The 27,268-nt window shown below is 42.3% G+C and overlaps 1 protein-coding gene across 1 annotated transcript in view; it reads right to left on the reverse strand.

Moving 5' to 3' along the window:
• Positions 1–21,715, reverse strand: part of AGBL4 (AGBL carboxypeptidase 4) — a 642,192-nt gene extending 620,477 nt beyond the window's left edge. Inside the window, exon 1 of the mRNA XM_069981925.1 lies at positions 21,546–21,715. Within this exon, the coding sequence (XP_069838026.1) occupies positions 21,546–21,588 (43 nt within the window). The 5' untranslated portion in view covers positions 21,589–21,715. The remainder of the gene's footprint in view (positions 1–21,545) is intronic.
• Positions 21,716–27,268: the final 5,553 nt, after the last annotated feature.

Consider the following 27,268-nt stretch of genomic DNA (forward strand, 5'->3'; position numbering starts at 1 on the left):
ATTTTTGACTGGAGACCTTGAAAAAAACCTCCCTCTGCATTAGTACATCCATTAATGCAGTATACGTGATGCATAATATATTCATGATATATGACATTTGAAAATGATCACTCGCCGAATGACTCTAAGAGTATAAAATATTCCACGACTAAAAAAGAAATATCATCGGCTGTCTGGGAAAAGACAGTGATAATAATTTCCGCAGCCAGAGACTTTAAGACGTCGCAAAATGCTCCCAACTGCATCCAAAACATTTTTATAATGGCTTAAAACATACAGGGCCCCGGCAGCAACTTAATAGCCGTGACTCTCTGTGGCCCTAGGTGGCTAAGACCTTGCAATGGTGAGTGCCTTAGAGCAGCTATGGGGCCTTGCCTTCAGGACTACAATTGCTTATTTTAGCACCTCAGCAGGACGTGTGCACTTTTAAACGAAGGGGAAAGCCTGTGAAAGAAGACATCACACTTAGCGGGAGCACCTTGCCCTTATGCACTGCCTGTTAGGAGCTTCGAGAAGACCGAGTCCTAGAAAATCTCCGGCTAAAGTCAACATATTTAACACTTCTATACCTCCAGTTAGAGCAGGAGCCTTTCTTCTCTCTTTAATGACTCCTATTATGTCTCCTTTACAACCATCATACAACTTCTAAAATCCCGCTATGGCATATCTTCCTAGTAGTGTTGGATAAACTTGCTGAACTGTTCTCCGAACTCCGAACCTGAACGCTCTGCTTTTGACTCCTTGATACAGCTGTCGGATGTCGAGAGTTCAGGTTCACTGTCTAACCCAAATAATTCAGCAAGTTTGCTCAACACTACTTCTTAGCTATATTCTGGAGAAAAAAAACAGAGTTGGTTGCACATCCGTATACTTGTGACTGATTTCTCTGCTCCTCAGCACTATACAGACATGGCTGCACATCCGTATACTTATGACTGATCGCTCTGCTTCTCAGCACTATACAGACATGGCTGCACATCCGTATACTTGTGACTGATTTCTCTGCTCCTCAGCAGTATACAGACATGGCTGCACATCCGTATACTTGTGACTGATTTCTCTGCTCCTCAGCACTATACAGACATGGCTGCACATCCGTATACTTGTGACTGATTTCTCTGCTTCTCAGCACTATACAGACATGGCTGCACATCCGTATACTTGTGACTGATTTCTCTGCTCCTCAGCACTATACAGACATGGCTGCACATCCGTATACTTATGACTGATCGCTCTGCTTCTCAGCACTATATACAGACATGGCTGCACATCCGTATACTTATGACTTATCGCTCTGATTCTCAGCACTATATACAGACATGGCTGCACATCCGTATACTTATGACTTATCGCTCTGATTCTCAGCACTATATACAGACATGGCTGCACATCCGTATACTTATGACTGATTTCTCTGCTTCTCAACACTATACAGACATGGCTGCACATCCGTATACTTATGACTGATTTCTCTGCTTCTCAGCACTATACAGACAGAGATCAGTAATAAGTATATAGATGTGCAGCCATGTCTGTTTTTTCTCCAATTAATTTGTATATATTCTGTCCCGTCTTTTTTTGTCTTGGTGCTGCACTCCTCCTCCACCCAGGTGGTTTATTTAGTATACATGTATTGTGTCTATGCCTGGCTACAGTCAGTACTTGGATGTTTTTGTCCTGTGTGGTGGGGCCCCATGCGTCAGCCATTGCTGTGGTGTTGCGATGGTGTGGCCCAGAGTCCAGGCAGGGCTCTGTCACACAGCATTGGGGCTTCTGGATGACTGGATTGCTACCCCCTTCAGTGCTGTTGTTGTTGCAGTGATGGTTGCCGTGTGAGGCTGCGCCATTTTTTAGTTAGGGACCCACGCGTATTAGGAACCTTGACATGGTGTGTGGGCTTATGCAAAAGTGACTAACTATTGATGTTAGTAGTATATAGAGCTGAGGAGCAGAAAGATCAGTCATAAGTATATGGATGTGCGGCGATGTTGGTTTTTTCTACAGAGAACTATTTTCTAGTTATGTTGCAACATACCCCTCGCCTCCTAATCATTGCCAGGCTAGGGTAAGAAGGTAAGACTACACCTATAACAGTTATTTTTCTGGGTCCTAGCAGTGGCTCCTGTTACTCATAAACCCCCAGGACTTACAGAAGTGCTAAACTGTATGATGAGCTGAAAGTCGCAGCAAAAAATATACAAAGCATGGGTCCATGTAGGCAGGTAACAATAACAAGTATCAGCAGAAAACAGGAACCGAATGATGAGGAATGGATGAAGAAAAAAAGAAATGATGATGGCAGTTAGAAGATGATGAATGGGAACATTCACAAAAACTGATCCTAGCTATCCCTAATCTTTCCCTAGATCTATACTAGACACGTATGGGGACATTATGAAGACCAGCGTACTTGTATGTTGGTTTTAAATTAAGCCCTGCCCCCGAATTTACTAAAAGGTTCAAACCTTCCAGCAAACCTAGTCAGGCCTGCGCCTGGTGCGATGAATCTGCACCTGCAAGATTTACACCTGCAAGCAAGCGTAAATCATGATAAATCAGGCACGGGAGGAGGCCACGCCTTCTCCCCACCTTGCCACCCCCCATCGACCAACTGGGGGATACAACAGGCATAGGCCAGGGAGAAGAGGCGATTCTGCACCTTCTACCTGGCATAAGCCAAGGATGCAGGGTAACCTATTCTTTCCAGTCTGACACAGTGCTCTGTGCTGCCACCTCTGTCCATGTCAGGAACTGTCCAGAGCAGCAGCAAATCCCCATAGAAAACCTCTCCTGCCATACCCCTTTAAAGTAGTTTTTTTCACCACCATAGAATGTTCTACGTAATTTCAGTGCAGCAGATCTCCAGAACTGAGATGCTGCTTACCCCTGACCTAAAGGATCTATTAGAGGGGTCCTTGAGGGTTGTTCCTTTAAATAAAGAGATAACTATTAAATTAAAATTATCGACTAAAGTTAAGAAATTGCTTAAATGCTTGTACCACTTAGAGAAATGTATCTCTGAGTATAAACTATATATGTAGAGATATAAAAGCAGGGTAAATATATCTATCTTTGTAGCAGCTTAGATAAATCACAGACAACATTCATTACCCTTAGAGTAAAACTGAAGACAAGGGATCAATTTTCATTGTATTAGCCGCATGACGTTTTCATCCTAGCTTCTGGAATTACATCAGCTAACACGCATAGATTTTCTATAAAAGTGAAATACATACTTTGTCAGATGACTGTATGACTAGTCACTTCTCGCTCGCTTATAATTTGCAGCCGACTATTTGGAAAGGGAACAAAACAAACAGCACAAAATAAATGCTACTGTCAGAGTGAAATCATAGAGGGGGGGCATTCACATATAAAAAAAACTGCATGAAATAGAAAGATACTATATCTTCACCATAAACTCCTTATTGGATTACTATTACCTTTCTCGTCAATTATGCAACTAGTTTTGTATCGTATCACTTGGGGTAGAATGTTTCAGTCTGACTACTGAAAACAACTGGCTGATCGTTGGTTTAGGTTTGGAACAAAAATCTTTGGCCACCAACCGCGCATGGCTACACGTAATAGCGATGCGCGGCAGGACCGCTAACGACTGCCCAAACACCTGATAACTTACCTTTCAGTGCTCCCGGTCTTCTCTGCTGTGCTCCACAGCTTTCCAGTCCCAGCGGCCCGGCCTGTGGGACCAGGAAGCTGCGGAGAGCACAGAAGGTATCAGGTGTTTGGGCAAGGGCTGCATGGACATCACTAACGATTGTTGGAGGAACACATGTGGCGTAAAACATTCATTGTTGAATTCTGATTTGTTCATTCTTGAACAGATGTTTCTACTCCCTTGAATAGTTTCCATGAGGCCCCGAACTATTACCATAGGACATGGGAAGGAGGCATGGACAGAAAGCTAGCGCTGCCTTATACGTCCCTCGCTTACTGTTAAAAGAGTTCACGTGCCAAGTACTCTCCACCAGACCTGGGGAATCCATGCCCCTATAGATTGCAAACCAACACTAATTTATCCTACTATTACTATCCTGCTGTTACCTACTATTGCTTAAAGGTGTTATCCGGAGCTACAAAAACATGGCCACTTCCCCCTACTGTTGTCTCCAGTTTGGGTGGGGTTTTGAAACTCAGTTCCATTGAGGTAAATGGAGCTTAATTGCAAACTGCACCTGAACTGGAGACAACAGTAGGGGGAAAAGTGGCCATGTTTTTGTAGTGCTGGATAACCCCTTTAAAGGTGTTATCCAGAGCTACAAAAACATGGACACTTTCTTCTAGAGACAGCACCACTGAAGGGGGGCACAGTGTACATACAGTTACTTCTACCATTTATTCTAATGATCAGTAGGGTCTCCGAGCCTGATCCCCACTGTTAGAAACTTCTAGCGTGTCAGAGGTCTGCTGAGATGCACGGCACGCTTTAATGTAACGTAGATGCAGTAATATGACTCCTGCACCTGAGGGGGAATTTTTTACATGGATCAATATTAAAACTCATCTGACAGGTTCTTATCCATGCTGGCAGCTTCTCCAGGTTTTCTCTAGTATTTTACAGTCAAGCTGGGTTTTAAGTCTCTTGATTTGTCTCAACAGCAAAGAACGAAACTTTATATTCTATTCCATCCATTAGTTTATTAATAAAAAGATTAAAAGGGAATTGTTTTAAATCAGTGTCCATCCTTGAATATAATTCTGTTCAAATAGGTTTAATCTTCTGCTCTGATTAATTTCTTAACCTTCATAGTTGTTGGGGCTTCACTTTCCTGACACATTGCTCAGTATCATCTCCAAAGATGCAAACATTATGGCCGCCTATAGTTGGCACTAGAGAGAGCATAGTAGCTTACACATGATATATTGTATGCGCCTAGGCGACCAGTCAGTAGTCAGTGATAGAATCCATGCTGCATGTAAGAAATATTTTTACTCATCTCACCTCCCATCATCAAAAAGTGCTATAAACCACCACATGGTGCAAATGGAAACTATAACTTGTCCCGCAAAAAACTAACCTTCATACAGATCCAGAAACAGAAAAATAAAATGTTACAGCTATCAAAATTTGGAAACACACAAAAAATTGTACACAAAAGTGATTAAAATGATCTATATACACTTAGTTTTGCCGTAAATATACACTAAAGAAAGGTATAGGTTAGAGATGAGCCCTAATCGAGCATGCTTAAAATCAATCGTTCAGCATTTAATTCCTGGTGGCTGGAGAAGTTGGATCTAGCCTTGGGGAGTCTTGGTGGATATAACCATTTGCCATAGGCTGTATCCAAGTATTCCTGGACACCATAATGCTGTATCTAACTCCTTTAGCAACCAATATTCAAATGCTGAACAATTGGTTTCGAGCATGCCCGAGTAGGGCTCATCTTTAGTACAGGTAGGTTGACACAGGGATTGTGCAAGTCATCAACCTGGTAAATGGGGTGCTGACGTATAGGTGCACAGTAAGGCATCATATATGGACCAATTGTCCATATAATATGCCTCAGAAGGTAAAATAATAAAATGAAAAAAAAAAATAAAAAAGTGAAAAATAAATACAGTTACTTTTCTAGTTCTAGTTAACCTTTAAAGTGTACCTGTCGTCATAACTTTCAAAATCTATATCAACAGCAGATGTGAAATAAAGCAAGTTTGCAATAAACATTCATCTTTTTTTATCATGCTGTAAAACAAAGCTATATTCAGGTCCAGAATCTTGAAGACAGCTATATAACACCTATACTTACTGTATGCAGGTCCAGTCCCCTGAAGGCAGCTATATAACAGCTATACTTACTGTATCCAGGTCCAGTCTCCTGAAGGCAGCTATATAACAGCTATACTTACTGTAAGCAGGTCCAGTCCCCTGAAGGCAGCTATATAACAGCTATACTTACTGTATGCAGGTCCAGAATCTTGAAGGCAGCTATATAACGGCTATACTTACTGTATCCAGGTCCAGTCCCCTGAAGGCAGCTATATAACAGCTATACTTACTGTATGCAGGTCCAGAATCTTGAAGGCTGCTATATAACAGCTATACTTACTGTATCCAGGTCCAGTCTCCTGAAGGCAGCTATATAACAGCTATACTTACTGTATCCATGTCCAGTCTCCTGAAGGCTGCTATATAACAGCTATACTTACTGTATCCAGGTCCAGTCTCCAGAAGGCAGCTATGAAACAGCTATACTTACTGTATCCAGGTCCAGTCTCCTGAAGGCAGCTATACTTACTGTATCCAGGTCCAGTCTCCTGAAGGCAGCTATATAACAGCTATACTTACTGTATCCAGGTCCAGTCTCCTGAAGGCTGCTATATAACAGCTATACTTACTGTATCCAGGTCGAATCTCCTGAAGGCAGCTATATAACAGCTATACTAACTGTATCCAGGTCCAGTCTCCTGAAGGCTGCTATATAACAGCTATACCTACTGTATCCAGGTCCAGTCTCCTGAAGGCAGCTATATAACAGCTATACTTACTGTATCCAGGTCCAGTCTCCTGAAGGCAGCTATATAACAGCTATACTTACTATATCCAGGTCCAGTCTCCCGAAGGCAGCTATATAACAGCTATATTTACTGTATCCAGGTCCAGTCTCCTGAAGGCTGCTATATAACAGCTATACTTACTGTATCCAGGTCCAGTCTCCTGAAGGCTGCTAATATAACAGCTATATTTACTGTATCCAGTACCAGTCTGCTGAAGCTTTTTAGTCTTGTGCTGGTTGAAGAAAAGAGAGTAAACACATGAAGTCTGATCTGTACAGAGAGTCACAGCTCAGTGTCCATCAATCACATGACTGCCTTCTCTGTGAGCACAGATCACCTGGAAAACACAGAACTTCCTGAGACTCTTTGGAAAATAAACGAGTCAGAACACAGGAAGTGCTATGTTTTCCATTATAAGTAAAAAAAAAAAAAAAGGAACGTAAATTGCAAACTTCATATCGTATCCCCTGTTGTTTTAGGTTTTGAAAGTTATAAAGACAGTGACACTTTATAGCGACTCTGTACCCACAATCTGACCCCCCAAAAACCGCTTGTACCATCAGATAGCTGCTTTTAATCCAATATCTGTCCTGGGGTCCGCTCGGCAGGTAATGCTGTTATTGTCCTAAAAAGCAACTTTAAACTTGCAGCCCTGTGTCAAATTGGCATGGCCTTGAGTGTCTATGCCCTAACCTTGCACCGCCTCTCTGTCCCTCCTCCCACCTTCTTCACCATTAGGAATGGCCCTGGCAGAATTTTTCCTAGCCCTCACTTGTCTGAATACTGCACAGGTGCCCTAACAATGCAGTACATGTGCCATGCTCACACAGGAGATGAATAGGAGAAATCCTGCCCAGGGGCATTCCTGATGATGAAGCGGGCGGGGAGAAGGGACGGAGAGGCGGTGCAAGCCTAATGCACAGACACTTTAGGCCAGGCCAATTTGACACAGGGCTGAAAGTTTAAAAGTAGTTTTTTAGGACAATAACTGCATCACCTGCCGAATGAACCCCAGGACAGATCTTGGATTAAAAGCAGCTATCCGAAGGTACAAGTGGTTTGGGGGGTCAGATTGTGGGTACAGAGTCGCTTTAAGTCAAATATACCCTAAAATGGTGACTTTAAAAAAAATAAAACTCATCCTGCAAAAAACAAGTCTCCACAAGGCTTCATCCCTGGAAAACCATATTTTTTTCCCCAAAGTATTCAGCCAAATTTTTTATTTTTTTTTTAAATCTTTTCAATCTTTTTTAATTTCATCATGTGAATGGCAGGATGATTTTAATTTGCATGCCGTCTAACACCGAACAAATGATGTTTAGTGAGAATGTTACTTTTTCTGCAAAATATTTTTCAATTACTCCATTTTACAGCCAGCTAATTCACAATTTTTACGCTGAGGCAGAACATTTTACCTTCGGATTTGTGAAACTCTAAATGACTGACTGTAAATACTGTTATTTGTTATGTGCTACAAAAATTAGCTAGTTGAGCAGCAGACAGAATCTATTTATAATTTGCAGAAAACTGGCAACCAGTTGTACAAGATAGACTAATGGAAATGTCATTTAAAATGACAATACATTTAACTGTTTGAAGGATGGGACTGGGATCAGGCGTGCTGCATTGTACTTGTCAGATAAAGACGAGGAAAAATTAGCCTTCTGTGTACTTTCTGGAAAATACGAAATGCCAGAAAGTAGATTCTGAACCTTTACAATAATTATCTGTAGCGGTAGGAGGCAAATAGCCTAATATTATTGCGTGACATGTGCTGGGGTGACAAAAGAAGCGGAATATTTTTATGTGATAATATATACGGCAATTGCAACGTTTGCTGAAACCTCCTGACTCCTGTCCGTGTCACCTTTATTTATTTCATAGAAGAGGTTAGTCGTGTAGAAAATGTAAGGGCTTTTCAAGGATTTCAATACTCACCTGCCCTGATCCCTCCTACCGACACAGTCCTACCACTGCTTAGGCAGTCACTATTGTGGACAGTGACTAAGCAGGCAGTTCCTGCATGGTGGCCATGTAAGAGGAAGCAGTAAGAAGCCATTAGTACAAGAGACCAGGAGCCGGTAGGACTGCATTGATTGAGGAATCGGGGCTGGTAAGTATGCTTTTGTATATTTCGGTAGCACCAAGGTCAAATATTGTTGTGTCTTTACAACCAGAACATTCACATGACCCTTGGCATTGCTTGACTTGAGTGAGTAAAGCTTCTTTTTCTTGGTTAGTACTACTATAAATATCTTGAAAGGGATCCAAACTGCTGACAGACTCCCCATAGAGGGGTTACGCTTGATATGATGCTGTCATTGGGGATAACACAACAAACAGTTTATACTTACCTTTCCACGCACTCCCAGGGTCCTCCTATAGGTCTCCAGTGTGTCACAGCAGCCAGTGATTGGTGTCACTGTCAAGAAGTGGCAGGATCGTCTCATAGGGACACTGGAGACCCAGAGGAGGACACAGAAGGAGCACAGAAAGGTAAGCATACACTGATTGTAATGTTATCCCCATGGGCAGCAACATATCAAAAGGTATTTTTGAGCGGAATATCTCTTTTTCAGTCTTTTGGGGTGAATTTGTTTTTTGACCCCATATATTCTATATTTATTATAATTCTCAATGTCATTAACTGGGAAATTAATGCTTAACTCTTACTGTATCTATTATCTACTACCTATTGGGTAACCATCTCACTACTCTTTCTATAAAGAATCCTTTCCTATACCAATATTTACCATGTCTTTTCTCCATCTGTAAAGAATTTCTCCTAGTTTTTTTCTATAGACCTTGAAATAAATATCGTACCAGTTCTCAAGAGTACGGCAAAGACTCATTTAAGATATGTCCACACTGGCATGGTTACTAGAGATAAGTGAAACTACAGCATGTTCTGTTTCCAGTACTTATCAGCTGCTGTATGTCTTGCAAGAAGTGTTGTATTCTTTCCAGTCTGACACAGTGCTCTCTGCTGCCACCTCTGTCCATGTCATGAACTGTCCAGAGCAGCAGCCAATCCCCATAGAAAACCTCTCCTGCTCTGGACAGTTCCTGACCTGGACAGAAGTGGCAGCAGAGAGCACGGTGTCAGATTGGAGAGAATACACCACTTCCTGTAGGACATACAGCAGCTGATGATTACGGGAAGACTGGACATTTTTAAATAGAAGTAAATGTCAAATCTATATAACATTCGGACACCAGTTAATTTGAAAGTAATTTTTTTTTCACTGGAGTGCCCCTTTAAGTTACTGATCTCTATTGCACAAAAGATATAGGATAATTGACAGATGGGTGGATGGGTTCTAAACCTTCCTGCATGAAGTTGCTATATCCATACTAAGGCTATGTTCCTGCATCTTTTTTTTACTGTTTAGCCAGTTTTTTTGGGCAACCATAATTTTTGTGCCAAAATGCCACCATTTTATGACGCCAAAAGAACAGCCACAATACGGCCAAAAAAGGATGTTCTGTGAACATAGCCTATATAAACAAAAGGCTCCACTTAGCTCCCATAGACCTGAATGGATCCGGCTGCAGCTGATATGTACTGGAAGACTGGATTTTTATAGAAGTATATTAAAAATCTATATGAAACCAGTTAATTTGAAAGAGAAATATTTTCGCCTGAGTACCCCTGTGATCTATTATTTTTTGCACATTTCATGATGCTGGTGTGAATAGTTTTATTGCCAGATTTAATTAATTTTAAAATCTAATAATAAATGTAATATTCAATATATTATATTAAATGCAAATATTAATTTTAAATAATTCTGCACGTCGGCTCAGGACACTTTGCACCTATTGCCCCAACTTTATGTGATGACAATACAAGGCTATGTTCACACTACTTAAAACTACGGCCGTAGTTCTCGCCGCAGAACTACGGCCGTAGTTTTGCGGTGTGGGACATAGCTTTATGTTGAATGGGATCCCGGCCGGAGCGTACACACATCGTACACGCTCCAGCCGAGAGCCCATGCGGCGCCGGAACAAAACTGACAGGTCAGTTTTCTGCGGCCGGAATTCAGTGAATGCGCCCGCATCAGAGCTTCCCATAGCCCACAGTGAAGCGAGCGGCCGGAGCCGCTTGCTTCACTGTGTGCACTGACAGGGCTTCCTGCGTACGATGTGTATACGCTCCGGCCGGGATCCCATTAAAAATAAAGCTATGTCCCACCCCGTAAAACTACGGCCGTAGTTCTGCGGCAAGAACTACGGCCCTAGTTTTACGTAGTGTGAACATAGCCAGAGAGTGTAAGACCACCGCATGGTGCACTATAAAGGGCCACATGTGACATCACAGGATCCATCCGGCAACACCCAACCCATCTGGACCGAGCGTCTTATGTAAGAAATGATAATTATAACAGAAAAATCATTCTAAATATACCGGCACTTTGATGGCGGCGATGGTGGCGGCACATAAATCCATTCTATATGGTGCTTTGTGCTCGTGTGGACACAATTATTTCGCACTCTCAGTCATTTTATGTAGTATTTGTGCAGAATGCTTCATTTTACTTCACAATTATGTTGTTTCTATGCGACTGGGGAGAATGTGCCTTTATAAATAGCACCACCAGCACTTGGTAAATGAGCCAATTCATTGCCCTATGGCATCAAAAATTATATTGTACGAATGATGATGGAAGAGTCGACATGTTTCTGAATGTGACAGAACGCCTTTCTCAACTCTTCTGTGTTACATAGAATTTGTGTATTTTCCTGCAAAACATTAACTAATAAGAAGGAATAATAAAGTCCTGTACGCGGCCAAAGGCAGAAGGAGTTCTGAACTTCTCATTAGGCTCTGTTCACATGTAAGATTTCCGTCAGTCTTTTTCAACCAAAGCCAGGAGTAGGGGGGATGACACAGGCACTGGGCAAATTTTTCCATTATAATTTTGCCCTGTCAGTTCCACTCCTTACTTTGGTTGAAAAAATACCGACCAAAAGACTGATAGAAACACTTTTTGTGAACATCACTCTTCATACCATGCAGGGCCCAAAACACATTGATTGTGTATCATGTGGATTCCAAATACAGCCATTTAAGGGGGTAAGCCAGAGAAGGAAAAAATATTTGGAGTACCCCTTTAAGCACTGACACCTATAGCAGAATATATGTTATAAACTAATGGTGCGTTTACACAGACAGATTTATCTGACAGATTTTTTAAGCCAAAGCCAGGAATGGATTTGAAAAGAGGAGAAATCTCAGTCTTTCCTTTATTACCTGTTCTCTGTTTATAGTCTGTTCCTGGCTTTGGCTTCAAAGATCTGTCAGATAAATCTGTCGGTGTAAACGCACCATAACTGACTATTAAAGTGCATTGTATCACTTATAAAGTGAAGGTTAGGCTACACACATCTAAAAAAACTATTCTAAATCTAAGAGATGTACCACATCTTTGTATGTAAACTTGTAAACTGAAATTTATGTTATAGTAAGATTGTACCTCTCTGCTCAATATTCTCAAACTGTTTATACCAAAAATTTCTTCAATAAAAACTATTGAAACTATAAAAATCTTTCTATCTATCTATCATCTATCTATTATCTATCAATCATCTATCTATTATCTATCAATCATCTATCTATCTCCTATCTATCTATCTATTATCTATCTATCTATCTATCTATCTATCTATCTATCTCCTATCTATGTATCTATCTATCTATCTCCTATCTATCTTCTATCTATCTCCTATCTATCTATCTATCTATCTATCTATCTATCTATCTATCTATCTATCTATCTCCTATCTATCTATCTATCTATCTATCTATCTCCTATCTATCTATCCCTCTCTATCTATTTATTATCTATCTATCTATCTCCTATCTATCTCCTATCTATCTCCTATCTATCTATAATCTATCTATCTATCTCCTATCTATTTATCTATCTATTTATAATCTATCTATCTATCTATCTATCTATCTATCTCCTATCTATCTATCTATCTATTTATCTATCTATTATCTATCTATCTATCTATCTATTATCTATTTATCTATCTATCTCTCTATCTATCTATTATCTATCTATCTATTTATTATCTATCTATCTATCTCCTATCTATCTATCTCCTATCTATCTATCTATCTATCTCCTATCTATCTATCTATCTATCTATCTATCTATCTATTTATTATCTATCTATCTATCTATCTATCTATCTATCTATCTCCTATCTATTATCTATCTATCTATCTATCTATCTATCTATCTCCTATCTATCTATCTATCTATCTATCTATCTATCTATCTATCTATCTATCTCCTATTTATCTATCTATCTATCTATCTATCTATCTATCTATCTATCTATCTCCTATTTATCTATCTATCTACAAAAAAGAAAAGGCAAGCAGCACTGCTTTAGTAGAAGTCGGGTGCCAGCGGTCCTGAATCCTGACCCAGGATCATATTCAGATAGCAGCAAGACAGTCCACGGCACTCACAAGGTTAAAGGTGAAAAAAAGTTCAGTGATTTATTTGTTCATCATGACACAGCACTCCAAACAACACGACGTTTCGGTAACCTCACGTTACCATCTTCAAGTGTGTTGTTTGGAGTGCTGTGTCATGATGAACAAATAAATCACTGAACTTTTTTTCACCTTTAACCTTGTGAGTGCCGTGGACTGTCTTGCTGCTATCTATCTATCTATCTATCTATCTATCTATCTATCTATCTATCTATCCATGTACAGAAAGAAAGACCAAGTATAAGAATATAAAAACCACTGACTAGTACAAACTCTGCTGCGGTGAGACTTGTAGTCATCATATAATTACCATTAGCATGCAAAAAAAAGTACATTTCATAGTTCAAACAGAGTAAAGTACAGCTTATCCATACTTTTTCTGTGTTTCTTATAAAAAATATGCCCTCATTAAAAGAAAAACATTTCATAAGAATGAGCAAAGTGAAAGAGAAAAATCACAGCTCTTCCTGACACTACTCCTACACGGAGCTGATTATAGCTGCAGAACCATGGAGGGACCTTTGTCTGAGAATGTACCCGGCTGCATAGGAAATAAAGTACATAGATTAACTCCCAATCCACCAACCTTATCGCCTGTCACCGCCGACACAAGTCCCCTCATTGTGGGAAGGTACTGTGCCAGAGCGGAGACTGTGCCAGCACCCAGATAGATTCGCAAGATGGATAGAAAGACTCATCCCAATAAGTCATAGGAGAGATTATCATTTTACTTATTCACCCACATATAAAACACTCGCAAAGTCTTCAAACCATTCACTTTTTTTTTACATTTCGTTATGTTGCGGCCTTACCTTACAGCTACACATTACACCACTCTATTAAAGGGGTACTCCGGAGGAAAAGGATTTTTTTTTTTAATCCACTGGTGTCAGAAAGTTATATAGATTTGTAAATTACTTCTATTTAAAAATGACCAATCTTCCAGTACTTATCAGCTGCTGTATGTCCTGCAGGAAGTGGTGTATTCTCTCCAGTCTGACATAGTGCTCTCTGCTGCCACCTCTGTCCATGTCAGGAACTGTCCAGAGCAGGAGAGGTTTTCTATGGGGATTTGCTGCTGCTCTGGACAGTTCCTGACATGGACAAAGGTGGCAGCAGAGAGCACTGTGTCAGACTGGAGATAATACATCACATCCTGCAGGACATACAGCAGCTGATAAGTACTAGAAGACTGGAGATTTTTAAATAGAAATAACTTACAAATCTGTACAACTTTCTGACACCAGTTGACTTGAAAAGAAAAAAAATCTACATAAGCCTCCTCTTAGTAATGTATGGGAATGTCCGCTCTGAATTTTGTTTTAGGCCGGGTTCAAACTACCTGGTCACAGCCGAGTCACAGAACGGCCAGTTTTACTGAAGATTGTCCCAGACCGGCGGGATGATCTTCATTTCTGGTCGCCCGTGTGTGCCCGCATCTCAATTCACCGCTGCACACAATGGAGCATTGTGTAATGAACAGCGGCCACAGAAAACTGATATGTCAGTTTTTCGAGCAACCGGATGGAATCCTGGCCAGATCGTCTACTATGGGTTGTATAAATCACAGCCGTTGTTGCAAATTGCAACAATGGCCATGATTTATGCAAAACATACGTTGTGTGAACATGGCCTAAACCTGCATGTGCTTCACCGTGACACTGGACAGAACTAGAGTGACATGTCATGAACTGTCCAGAGCAGCAGCAAATCCCCGTAGAAAACCTCTCCTGCTCTGGACAGTTCCTGACATGGACAGAGGTGGCAGCAGAGAGCACTGTGTCAGACTGGAGAGAATACACCACTTCCTGCAGGGCATACAACAGCTGATAAGTACTGATAGACATGATATTTTTAAATAGAAGTAATTTACAAATTTGTAAATTTAAAATAAAAAATCTCTAGAGTACCCCTTTAACCCAAAAACCTTCCATCATTTCAGCAAATCCACAATGAAGAAACTCTGAACTCTGAACGTGCGGCGTAACTTTCCCCAAACTAGAACAATGTATTCCAGGTTAGGCAGTTCTAATAGAAGGGGGGCAATTACTAAATAATAGTATATGATTAGTAATAGGAAGGATCTTTCCAACTCTGTAAGTGGTAAATTATCATAACAATAATCCATTAGTAATAATTAGTATTGTGTGGCAGGTCTCTGACACCGTAATGTCTCTCCCTAACAATAATTATTACCAGCAATTAGCAGTTTGTTGCGCGGCTACGAAAGTAACAAGAAAAATAAAAACTGCAATCACAATACGGAGATTTAATCGGATGTCATGGGCACGGATAACCCTGACAGCTGCGCCACGCTGACAATACATAATAATATTTAATGCTGCTGACACCGATAACAATACGTCATAGGTCTGATAGGGCTTCACATACCCAATGTGCGCGGCGATAGCACAACATGTAATTAGGAGGATTAACCGCGGGCTCTGTCAGTGACAGAACAGCAAAAATATTAATAAACATGTACCGCTATACAGATCATGATGGTGGCCATGTGGGAACATTTCCCATCTATTACATAATGTGCCCCGCTCTCTTTTTGTTTACATGGCTGCGGTGATGACGTGCCTATATACTAGCGTCAAGCCTGCAGCCCCTGACCTTGGCAGTATACGGCACAGTACCACTGAGGGGAGGCATTGGCTGCAGCAGTGAAAGGACACATAGTAGAAAGAACCCGGCACTCACCAAGCAGTTCTGCTAATTTAATATAATGCAGTAGAGATCAGGTACAGTAAGGACGAGTTTTGGCCAAGCACGGCCTTCATCAGCTTAAGGAGTACTCTTTAAGCTGAAGAAGGCCATTCTTGGCTGAAACGCGTCCTTACTGTACCTGATGTCTACTGCATTATATTAAATTAGCAGAACTGCTTGGTGAGTGCCGGGTCCTTTCTACTATGTGACCTGTTCGCTCCTTCACTTGGCTGCAGCAGTGATGTGGGTATAATGGCATCATGTCATCGCTGCACCCAAGTGAAGGAGCGAACAGGTCACATAGTAGAAAGGACCCGGCACTCACCAAGCAGTTCTGCTAATTTAATATAATGCAGTAGACATCAGGTACAGTAAGGATGCGTTTCAGCCAAGAATGGCCTTCTTCAGCTTAAAGAGTACTCCTTAAGCTGATGAAGGCCGTGCTTGGCCAAAACTCGTCCTTACTTTACTTGATGTCTACTGCATTATATTAAATAAGCAGAACTGCTTGGTGAATGCCGGGTCCTTTCTACTACCTATCTGGATTATTACTATCTCGGGCACCACCACTGACTGACGCTCCATCCTCCCCACATCTACATAGGTAAGTCAGACCTTAAATCAGGCATAGAAGTTTGTCAAAAATTTTTTAATTAAAGTGTTGTATTGCCCCCCAAAAGTAATACAAATCCCTAATATACACTTATTACAGGAAATGCTTATAAAGTGTTTTTTTTCCCTGCACTTACTACTGCATCAAGGCTTCACTCCCTGGATAACATGGTGATGTCACTTCCTGGATAACATGGTGATGTCACTTCCTGGATAACATGGTGATGTCACTTCCTGGATAAACATGATGATGTCACTTCCTGGATAACATGATGTCACTTCCTGGATAACATGGTGATGTCACTTCCTGGATAACATGGTGATGTCACTTCCTGGATAACATGGTGATGTCACTTCCTGGATAACATGGTGATGTCACTTCCTGGATAAACATAGTGATGTCACTTCCTGGATAAAATGGTGATGTCACGGCCTGATCCCAGTGCTGTGCGGGCTGTGGCTGCTGGAGAGGATGATGGCAGGGGGATGCTCAGTGTCCCTCCAGTGCTCTGTGTCCCTCAGTGTCCCCCTGCCATCATCCTCTCCAGCAGCCACAGCCCACACAGCTCTGGGAGTCGGGTCGTGACATCACCATGTTATCCAGGAAGTGACATCACCATGTTATTCAGGAAGTGACATCACCATGTTTATCCAGGAAGTGACATCACCATGTTATCTAGCAAGGGACATCACCATGTTATCAAGGAAGTGACATCGTCATGTTATTCAGGAAGTGACATCACCATGTTATCCAGGAAGTGACATCACCATCTTTTCCAGGAAGTGACATCACCATGTTATCCAGGAAGTGACATCACCATCTTTTCCAGGAAGTGAAGCCTTGATGCAGTAGTAAGTGCAGGGAAAAAAGCAATTTATAAGCATTTCCCGTAATAAGTGTACTGTATATTGGTGATTTGTATAATTTTTTGGGGGGAGCAATACAATACTTTAATATTTTTTTTTACTGGACTGGCAAATTGTAGTTTTTCAACAGCTGAAGGGCCGTAGGTTCACCATCCCTGCCTTAGATAATACTTAACATTGGAAACCAACTTAAATGTCAGCATGCATGCCTCTTCCCTCCTGCCTGATTTAAGTGACTGACATACAGTGTTAGGCTTTCAGCACTGGCAGCATGCATGCCTCCTCACTCCTCCACTCCTCCATGCTTTGAGTGATTGACAAAGAGTGCTAGGCTTCAAGCAATGACGGCATATCTGCATCCTCCCTCCTCCCTGGAGTTACTGCTATATAGAGCTAAGCTCCCAGCCCTGACAGTATGCATGTCTCCTCCCTGATGTGACTGACTGACATACCGTGCTAGGCTTCAAGCATGGATAGTATGCATGCCCCTCCATCTTTCACTCCTTCCTGCCTTGAGTGACTTCCAGCCCTGATCCCAGTATATCAATCAGTCAAGGTAGGGAGGGGTGAGGGAGCGAGGAGACATGCAAGCTGCAGGACAGCACGACCTCTATGAACATGATCTAGAGCTGACAAAACAATACAAAAAAAGGAAAAACACTCATATATTACATTACTCCCTTAGAAAAGAGCCAACATAACCTACAAGCACAATTATACTACAGCCCAATACAAAATTTTAATATTAAACTTAAGCAGCAATTACATAATAAAATATTTAAAAAAAAGATTTCTCTGTGTAAATACATAGCTAAAATAATTATTCAATGATCTATATATATTCACCTTTATTAACAATAAAAAAAGAACAAAAGAGTAAACTGATATTGAAGACTAATCCAAGAATACATGACTTCAAATTCACATTAAGGGTACATTCACCTCCACTTCCTGCCTACATTGTATTTTTTTCCCCCAGAATACTCCTTTAACCCTTAGAGGACCCGGCCAATTAAAATTTTTGCATTTTCGTTTTTTCCTCCTTGTGTATATAAGCCCATAGCACTTGCATTTTTCCACCTAGAAACCCACATGAGCCCTTATTTTTTGCGTCACTAATCGTACTTTGCAATAACAGGCTGAATTTTTGCATAAAGTACACTGGAAAACCAGAAAAAAATTCAAGGTGTGGTAAAATTGAAATTAAAAAACGCATTTCTTTTATTTGGGGGGTATGTGTTTTTACGCCATTCGCCTAATAGCCGTGATTCCGGGCTACATGAGGCACCCGGGATCGCGGCGGTTCAGATCGCGGCCGCTGCGCGGCCCCGCTCTGAACGCGGGGAGGCGGCCCTGGACGTAAGGGTACGTACAGGGTGGTCTACAGGTTAAAGGGGTTATCCAGCGCTACAAAAACATGGCCACTTTCTTCCAGAGACAGCACCACTCTTGTCTCCAGTTTGGGTGGGGTTTGCCACTTGGTTACATTGAAGTGAATGGAGCCTAATTGCAAACCCCACCTGAACTGGAGACAAGAGTTTAGTTGTCTCTGGAATAAAGTGGCCATGTTTTTGTAGCGCTGGATAACCCCTTTAATGTGGGTATGGACCAGTTAATCTGCAGCTAAACTGCTCGGGCGCTGGTTTATCCCTCCCAGAGCAAAAAAGGTCAGACGTCCAACCCCTCTCTGCAGTATAGTTGGCTGGACCCGCCAGAGGCGACAGGTTTGGCGGACTTTAATGTAAAGTGTATGGGCCCTTAATAAAGAACTAGCAGCCTATAGAGCCTTATTATACTGCCCAAGGCCAGTGTCGGACTGGGGTATCAGGGGCCCACCAGAGGAAATGATCATAGGGGCCACTAATGAAGAACCAGTGAGAAATAACATGTCAGTCAGTGTTACTGCAGGTTCTTAAGCTGGGGGCCCACGGAGCATCCTCCAGTCCTCTGGTGGGCCAGTCCGACACTGCCTAAGGCCACCTCAGTGATCGGCCTCCACAAGGCTAGCTCAGTTTTCGTCATGTCAGAATATGTATCGCTCTTAACAGTCAGTATATGGCGGCATTATTGGTTATATTTGTGACTGTAAAGTAGTAGTGCAGACCTCTACCTGACTGTATGATTAAAGAAAAACTATTAGCAGGTGAGATGAATCTAACCTGCTGATATGTCCCTATTGTACTGGAGATGCCGGGAAGGAGGAAGGTATGTCTCTTATAGTGTGTCTCTTATAGTATGTCTCTTATAGTATGTCTCTTATAGCATGTCTCTTATAGCAGTGCTTCTCAATTCCAGTCCTCAGGCCTCCCCAACAGGTCATGTTTTGAGGATTTCCTTAGTATTTCACAGGTGATATAATTATACTCAGTGCATCAGGTATTATCACATGTGTTCTTTGTATGGGAAATCCTCAAAACATGACCTGTTGGGGAGGCCTGAGGACTGGAATCAAGAAGCACTGTCTTATAGTATGTCTCTTATAGTGTGTCTCTTATAGTGTGTCTCTTATAGTGTGTCTCTTATAGTGTGTCTCTTATAGTGTGTCTCTTATAGCGTGTCTCTTATAGTGTGTCTCTTATAGTGTGTCTCTTATAGCGTGTCTCTTATAGTATGTCTCTTATAGCATGTCTCTTACCTTCCTCCTCTGAGTCGTTCCGGTGCAGTTAGTAGTTTGCCGACCCACCCCCGGCCAGACTCCTTTGTAATGATAATGAATGGAGGGGGCAGGTAGGGACGAGCCAGATTGGCACTATGGTGGCGGCAGTGCTACTAGCGGTCTCAGCAGATCGTGAAGCAAATAAAGAGACACACCTTCCTCCTCAGCGTCTCCTGTGTAATAGGGACATTTGTTCCCCTTTAATAATGGGGAGGGCACAGTTTGCCGACCCTGCATTCCTTTGGATGGGATTTTCTGTAACTCCGCCCCATTGGAGCCTATAATATGATATAATAGGCCCTCATAGCCGGATTATGTTTTCACTGACAGAAAGCAGAGATCTTGAGAGAGGTGAAGCATGAGCAGACACAGTGCACGGGCACAGCTATCTCTTTTCATTGCAGTTACAATTTATTCATATAAAGAAAGGAAAACTCTCTTCAAGGGGTTTTCTGAGCTTGTTTGGTGACATATCCTCAGGACAGACCAGCGATATTAAATAAGAGGGCTGCACAACTGTCTGCTGTAGACATTGCGCCCACATTCACTATGAAACAGAGCAGGAAGCAGGCAGCGCCGTACATTCTGTAATGGCCGTGCTGGGTTCCTGCAGCTCTCACTGAAATGAATGGGAGCTGAGTTGCAGTAGCCGATCACGGCCACTACACAATGTATGGCGCTATCTGCTTCCTGAGTATGTGGATGCAGCAGATCTGGCAAACATCTAATCAGCCCCACCAATCTGATATTGATCCTCTATCCACAAGATAGGTCATCAATACAATCTGCCTGAAAAAACCCTGGGGAAGAAAAGTCCCATAAAATAAAAAAGGGCTGGGGGGGATTAATAAGCAATGTATACTTACCAGTCCCAGTGCCTCCGCTGCACCGCTCCCTTGTCTCACTGACAGCCGCCGGCTGTCATTTTCAGCTGGAATTGCCTCACTTAATGGATCACTCGAGTATATGACTCTGCAGCTACAACAGCTGCAGGAAGCTAGCGGCTGTCAACAGGACCGGCGAGCGATGCTAGAGGACACAAGGACAGGTAAGTATGCTTTGTTTATTATGTTCCTGGACCCCCTGCCTTCCTGCACACCCCATGTGACTTCCCCTTTAGATTATAAATACTCCGTATAATAATATTACAGTCTGTGATGTTAGGGGAGTCCCGTCTCTCGTACCCCCACTGATGTATCCCTTTAAACATAAGAATAGAAAAACATAGCTTTTTTATCCCAAAAACAGCGCCACCAATGTTCTCAGGTTGTGTGTGGTATTACAGCTCTGCTCCATTCACTTCAATATTGCTGAGATGCAATACCGCTCGTGACCTGAGGACAGGAGAGGCGCTGTTTCGGCAAGAAGCTCGGTCTTTCTCGGTGTTGTATACAACCTCTAGAGACAACATGTAACACAAGGGCTGTGTATGATGTATGATGTGGCTGATGACTGGTCTGACAGCAATGAATCATTGTGAAGGTGACTATTAGTCCCCAGTCATCCTTGCAGCACCATCTTGTCTTCCCCCCAGTCTCAGGCACTGCTCTATTTAAAGGTTCAGTCCTGTTTCTACCTAGCTGCCCCCGGGCCCTGCCAGTGCCTTCCCACCCCCCCTGCCCAAACAATCTGCACGTCATAGAAACGAAACAAATAACAGACCCGTCTCTGTATTCCCGCTGCTCTCCGCCATGTTTGTTGTCATCCACTGACACAACCAGAAGACGCCGCTCTGCGGTCGCTATGGTAACCGGTGACGTCGTACTGGCCGGACAGGCAGCGCCTCGTCGATGATTGATGTGCACGTCACTGGAGGGCGTGGCCAGGGGCGCTGTCCGAGGTGCTGGAGCGCGGCTGAATGACGACGGCGTGCGCACGGTGATTGACGCGTGACGTCAGGGTGGGCGGGGCCGTCGCTGACCAAGGTGCTGGAGTTTCAGCCGCTCCATGGTAACAGTAGACGCATGAGAACGCACAGTGTGAATAGCTGTTATTCACTTAAAATCTGATAACATTCCGCCTTCTCAGTGCATTTATAGGTTTTACACACAAGAGACAATACAAAGCTTGAACCTGCTGAAACCAACTTCCATCCAATCATATCATCAGGGGGATTCACCACGTCATCAGGGGGGCGTGGCTTCTGAACTCTGAATTAACCCTTCAATGCGTAATAACGATGAATTATAGGACCTTCCATACAATTATATAACACTATCACATCCCTTGTATGATCACAAGTGTATGTTAACAGTCACGTGACAAGGAGTGTATTTTCTAGCATTTTCTATGGCCTTAAAGGGATACTCTTTCTCTTTCAGATCAATTGATTTCAGAAAGTTATATAGGTTTGTAATTTACTTCTATTTAAAAATCTCCAGTCTTCCAGTTCTTATCAGCTGCTGTATGTCCAGCAGGAAGTGGTGTATTCTCTCCAGTCTGACACAGTGCTCTCTGCTGCCACCTCTGTCCATGTCAGGAACTGTCCAGAGCAGGAGAGGTTTTCTATGGGGATTTGCTGCAGCTCTGGACAGTTCCTGACATGGACAGAGGTGGCAGCAGAGAGCACTGTGTCAGACTGGAGAGAATACACCACTTCCTGCAGGACATACAGCAGCTGATAAGTACTGGAAGAATGGAGATTTTTAAATAGAAGTAAATTACAAATCTTTATAAAACCAGTTGATTTGAATATTTTTTTTCCATCAGAATACCCCTTTAAGGGGTTAATTTTAGTTTGTAATGCAACACCAGGGGAGGGGGGCAGGGGGATATCTTTGGCATAATAGGCTCATTCGTTAGAGGGTTAAAGTCTGAGTTTCAGAGTGCAAAAATCTCCACCTCTAAAGCTAAAAAATGATAATCCACCACAAACCTGACTTGATTGGCTATTAGGACTTAATTGAAGTGTGTAGTGAAAGCAGCAATAAGCAGCCCGGCCTGATGCAGCCCCGTGCAGCCAGCGATCGATCCGGCTCTCATTGCACTAATGATCTGAGGTGTGAATTGCTGGCGATTAATGAGCCATTAGAAGCTGACATACTGATGGCAATTTAGGTTACCATAGAAAAAATCATCACCAGCTCATAACCCTCAGCTGGAATAGTGGAGCGCTCAGGATTAGCGCGGTCCTTCTAAGTACAAAGGCAATGGGGCCCTAAGCCCACCTACTCGACTGCCGCTACATGAAGATGAAAATAATCTCCATATACAATATTAACTTATTAAACCTACAATTAATGGGAATATCAAAGCTGACTTAGTGGCACTAAAATCGTCTGCCCTTTATATGACCTTTAATCGAGAACCTGCCGCCCTCCAGCTGTTGCAAAATTGCACTTCCCATCATCCCTGGGTGAAGACTTGTCACACACACAAATAAGGGCTTCCTTATATATCTATATTACACCCTCATAAGCAGCAGCAGCATGGAGGACATTGTAACATTATAGAGCAGTACTGAGCAGTGTAAGCAGCTAATCAAGCACTGGTGTCAGGTATAAAACTCACTACAAGTCTCTCCATTTATCTCTGTCTCCTCTCTCTCTAACCATTCCCCTCTTCCCCCCTCCCTCCTTTCTTCACAGAACACTGGATAGTGGCGCTAGGTGTAATACTGCATTGTCAGTGTTTGGCCTTAGGCCTAAGAGGTAGATGAGACCCTCACCTTTTAGCCCCTTGGACTTTGTGCATATCACCCTTCTCAGGTGTCTGCAGGAAGGAATGTGATAACAGAAACGTGTAATCCATCAATAATCAATCATGTATTTCATTTATTCAGTATATTAAATAAAACAGGTCGGAGAATTGCTGCAGCAGTGCCTGCACCGATGATCAGTCCTCTTCTTCTTCTTACTATAAGTTATCAGCTTTCTTCATAGACTTCTAGGGGCACCTTAAAATAAATTTGATAATTTTTTATTAGAGTAGGTGATGACTGTAGTGGGAGGGGGTGCTGGAAAGTAAATGATGAATACTGCTCCATAATGTCATCTGCTCTATAATGTCATCTGCTCTACAATGTCATCTGCTCTATAATGTCATCTGCTCTACAGTGTCATCTGCTCCATAATGTCATTTGCTCTATAATGTCATCTGCTCCATAATGTCATCTGCTCTATAATGTTATCTGCTCTATAATGTCATCTACTCTATAATGTTATCTGCTCTATAATGTCATCTGCTCTATAATGTCATCTGCTCTATAATGTCATCTGCTCTACAGTGTCATCTGCTCCATAATGTCATCTGCTCTACAGTGTCATCTGCTCCATAATGTTATCTGCTCCATAATGTCATTTGCTCTATAATGTTATCTGCTCCATAATGTCATCTGCTCTTTAATGCCATCTGCGCTATAATGTCATCTGCTCTATAATGTCATCTGCTCTTTAATGCCATCTGCTCTATAATGTCATTTATGCTGCTGCAACTTTTGTTAATAGCCTGGCGCCTATTTGAAGAAGTTTTTCTTTTTTTGAGCTAAATAGCTATTGGCTGGGCCATGGTATAAATAAAAAAAAAAAACAACCCTATGCTCAGCCAACCCGATCCCCTGGGTGGCGGACATTGACTAACTACATTCCACACTAGAAAGACACCATTTTTTTTCTCATCTAGCAGAGAGCTATAGTAATTTCCATACTCCTTACTATGGAACATTGCTTGCAAGACTCCATCCACCAGCTGGATCTCCTAATGAGAATCAGTGCCCCTACAGAGCGGCATAATGGAACAATGAAAGAGTAAGGCTTGTTTTGATGTAATACAGGATTCAGTGAGCAGGGATCGCACGTGTCAGAGTGTGAAAACCGAACGGAAAATCCATATGTCATGCATGCAGCACTTCTCAGTATGGCCATTTTCACATTCTCAATGATTCCCTATTGGGTTTAGTAAATTGTATTTTCTTTGACTTATGTCTTCTGACATGATGCACAACAGGATTGGATGTGCACAGAGCATGAAGAGTAATGTCAACAAGGCCTTGTATAGACTACTATCTATACTCACACTCTATACAGGAATCTTACTATATGTATACTTGTTGGTTTATCCCATACATTAACTATTCATTGCTCAAACTGGTCGATTGATTGTTTCATCACAATTAGTATTGAGTGAAATTGCTGAAATGTTGGAGCAAATGTTTGGGCAACATTCTCCAAACCTGAACATTCAGCACTGGACTCCCACCCTAGGGCTGCCAGTAATATATGGATACACCCATAGGCCATAGGCTGTATCCATGTTTTCCTGGCAGCCCTAGGGCAGCATCCAACTTCTCTAGACGCCGGGAGTCAAATGCTGAGTTCAAGGATCGTTGCCAAACCCAAACAGTTTTGCAACGTTGCTCTACACTAATCACAATCTTATATCTAAAGCCTAATTGGAATTTATTACTGAGTCAGACGTAAAGAGGATGTCCAGGAAAAATAAACACTTGGCCAGGCTGCGGTATCTGCAGGGAACAGGTCCGTGATATATACTTACCTGTCCTGTTCCCTGTCGCTACTGATCCCGGATCACCCGATCTGCCCCCGCTGCCTGTGTTTTCATCCTGTTCCCATCGGAAATAGAGTCTATGTGTGAGCAGGCCAGGTCACAGAAAGGCCGGTGTCAGAGAAGATCATCTGCAGCACCGGACAGATACTCTTAAATTGGGATGCGGGCGCATCAGTGCGTGCCCGCATCTCAATTCGCCGCTGAACTGACAGGTTGAGTTTTCTACGTATTCTACCACATGTCAGTTTTCTACGGCGCCGCTAGGGATCTCAGCTGGAGTGTATACTATATGTATGGGATTCCTTCAGGTGCAGCACTGCATAAGCTACATAGTAATCACCGCCGTTGTTGCAAATCGGCAACAACGGCTGTGATTACTACGTTACTTACATAGTGTGATCATAGCCTATGAATATATAACTTGGGTACATTGTGCTTCCTATGGAACACTACATGGAGAAACGCATATCAAAAGCTCTTACCCACTTTAGTTACCTGCAGCTTATGGGTAAAGTTATTATACTGGATCATCAGGTATAACTGATGAGATATAGGATCTAAATCATCAAAGTCCATTAATAGAGATAAGCAAGTAGTGAAATATTCGACTTTTGAGTATTCGAATTGAATAGGCACCGATATTCAACTATTTGAACGAGTATTCGATCCCATTATAGTCTATGGGGAAAAAATTTGCGGCACTTGGAAATCAAAATTCGACCACTTGGAGGTCACCAAGTCCCCCATGAACCTCCTTAAATGATGCAAACACCTCCGGAATGACACTGGGACATTAGGGGGAGCATGCCTGGGTGCACCCAACACCCCAAAATCGCAGTATAATGCCACTCTCTGCAGTTGCGAAGGAAAAATATTTGCGAACGCTCATTCCAGTGCGATGCCTGTGATCCCTGGTGCATAGTTGCGCTCCCAGGAATCTGCAGCCGAGATCTTCCAGGGAATTCAAGATACATGTATCTTGAATTCCCTGGAAGAACCTGCCCGCAGATTCCCGGGATCGCAACTATGCACCCGGGATCGCAGGCATACTAATTGAGCGATAATGCCGTCGGACCAAAAGTCCGACGGTTCGCTCATCCCTACTTTTGATTAAGAGATGATTTTTTTTGCTGGATCTTAGCCTTTTGGGTTCTGTAGTAATCCTACCTAACCAAAACGCTACTAAAACCTATGTCTCCCTGCTGCAAGATCTCTCCCTGGCTAGGTTGAAAGCTCATCTGCGGTCGAGAGGCGGGAGCCAAGTATTCAAGATTTGAGGTCATGTGGTTCAGCCATCCATTGAGGGTAGACGCTGTTTTCTCGCTGCGTGCGTACTCCCAGGGTTCCTCACGGCCTCCCTGCATGGTCATTGGATTAAAAAAAGCACCAACTGCGATGGGAGGGCTTTTGAATGTTTCCCGCGTATTCGTCTCACTACTCGATTGAATTCGAATCTTTCAAATACCACAATATTCGATCGAATACCTACTCAATCGAATCGTATTCGCTCATCTCTATCCATTAAACTTAGCGCCTATCTTTTTGACAGGTTTCCCATGTATACTGGTGACATGTGGGCAAAAAGGAATGTGAATAGGCCTTTACTAGTGTTGGGCGCTACTGTACTGGTACAGCGTGTCAAAACAGTAGAGCGAATATTTAAACAGTTTTGAAGCTCCCATTGGAGCTTTACTATATTTAGTTTACTAATCTTTTCAAGGGAGGACATATAAAAAATTAGAAAAAAACAGAATGAAATAGGTTCCTGCAAGACACATTAAAACTTAATGGACTGTACACTGTCAGATGTGGCTTGCACAAACCTAGTGCATTTTTTTGTTCAGATTTTTGTATTTTTCATTTACACCTCCCTTCAAGGG

Source organism: Dendropsophus ebraccatus, chromosome 8 (assembly GCF_027789765.1).
Source record: "Dendropsophus ebraccatus isolate aDenEbr1 chromosome 8, aDenEbr1.pat, whole genome shotgun sequence".
Classification (NCBI taxonomy): Eukaryota; Metazoa; Chordata; class Amphibia; order Anura; family Hylidae; genus Dendropsophus; species Dendropsophus ebraccatus.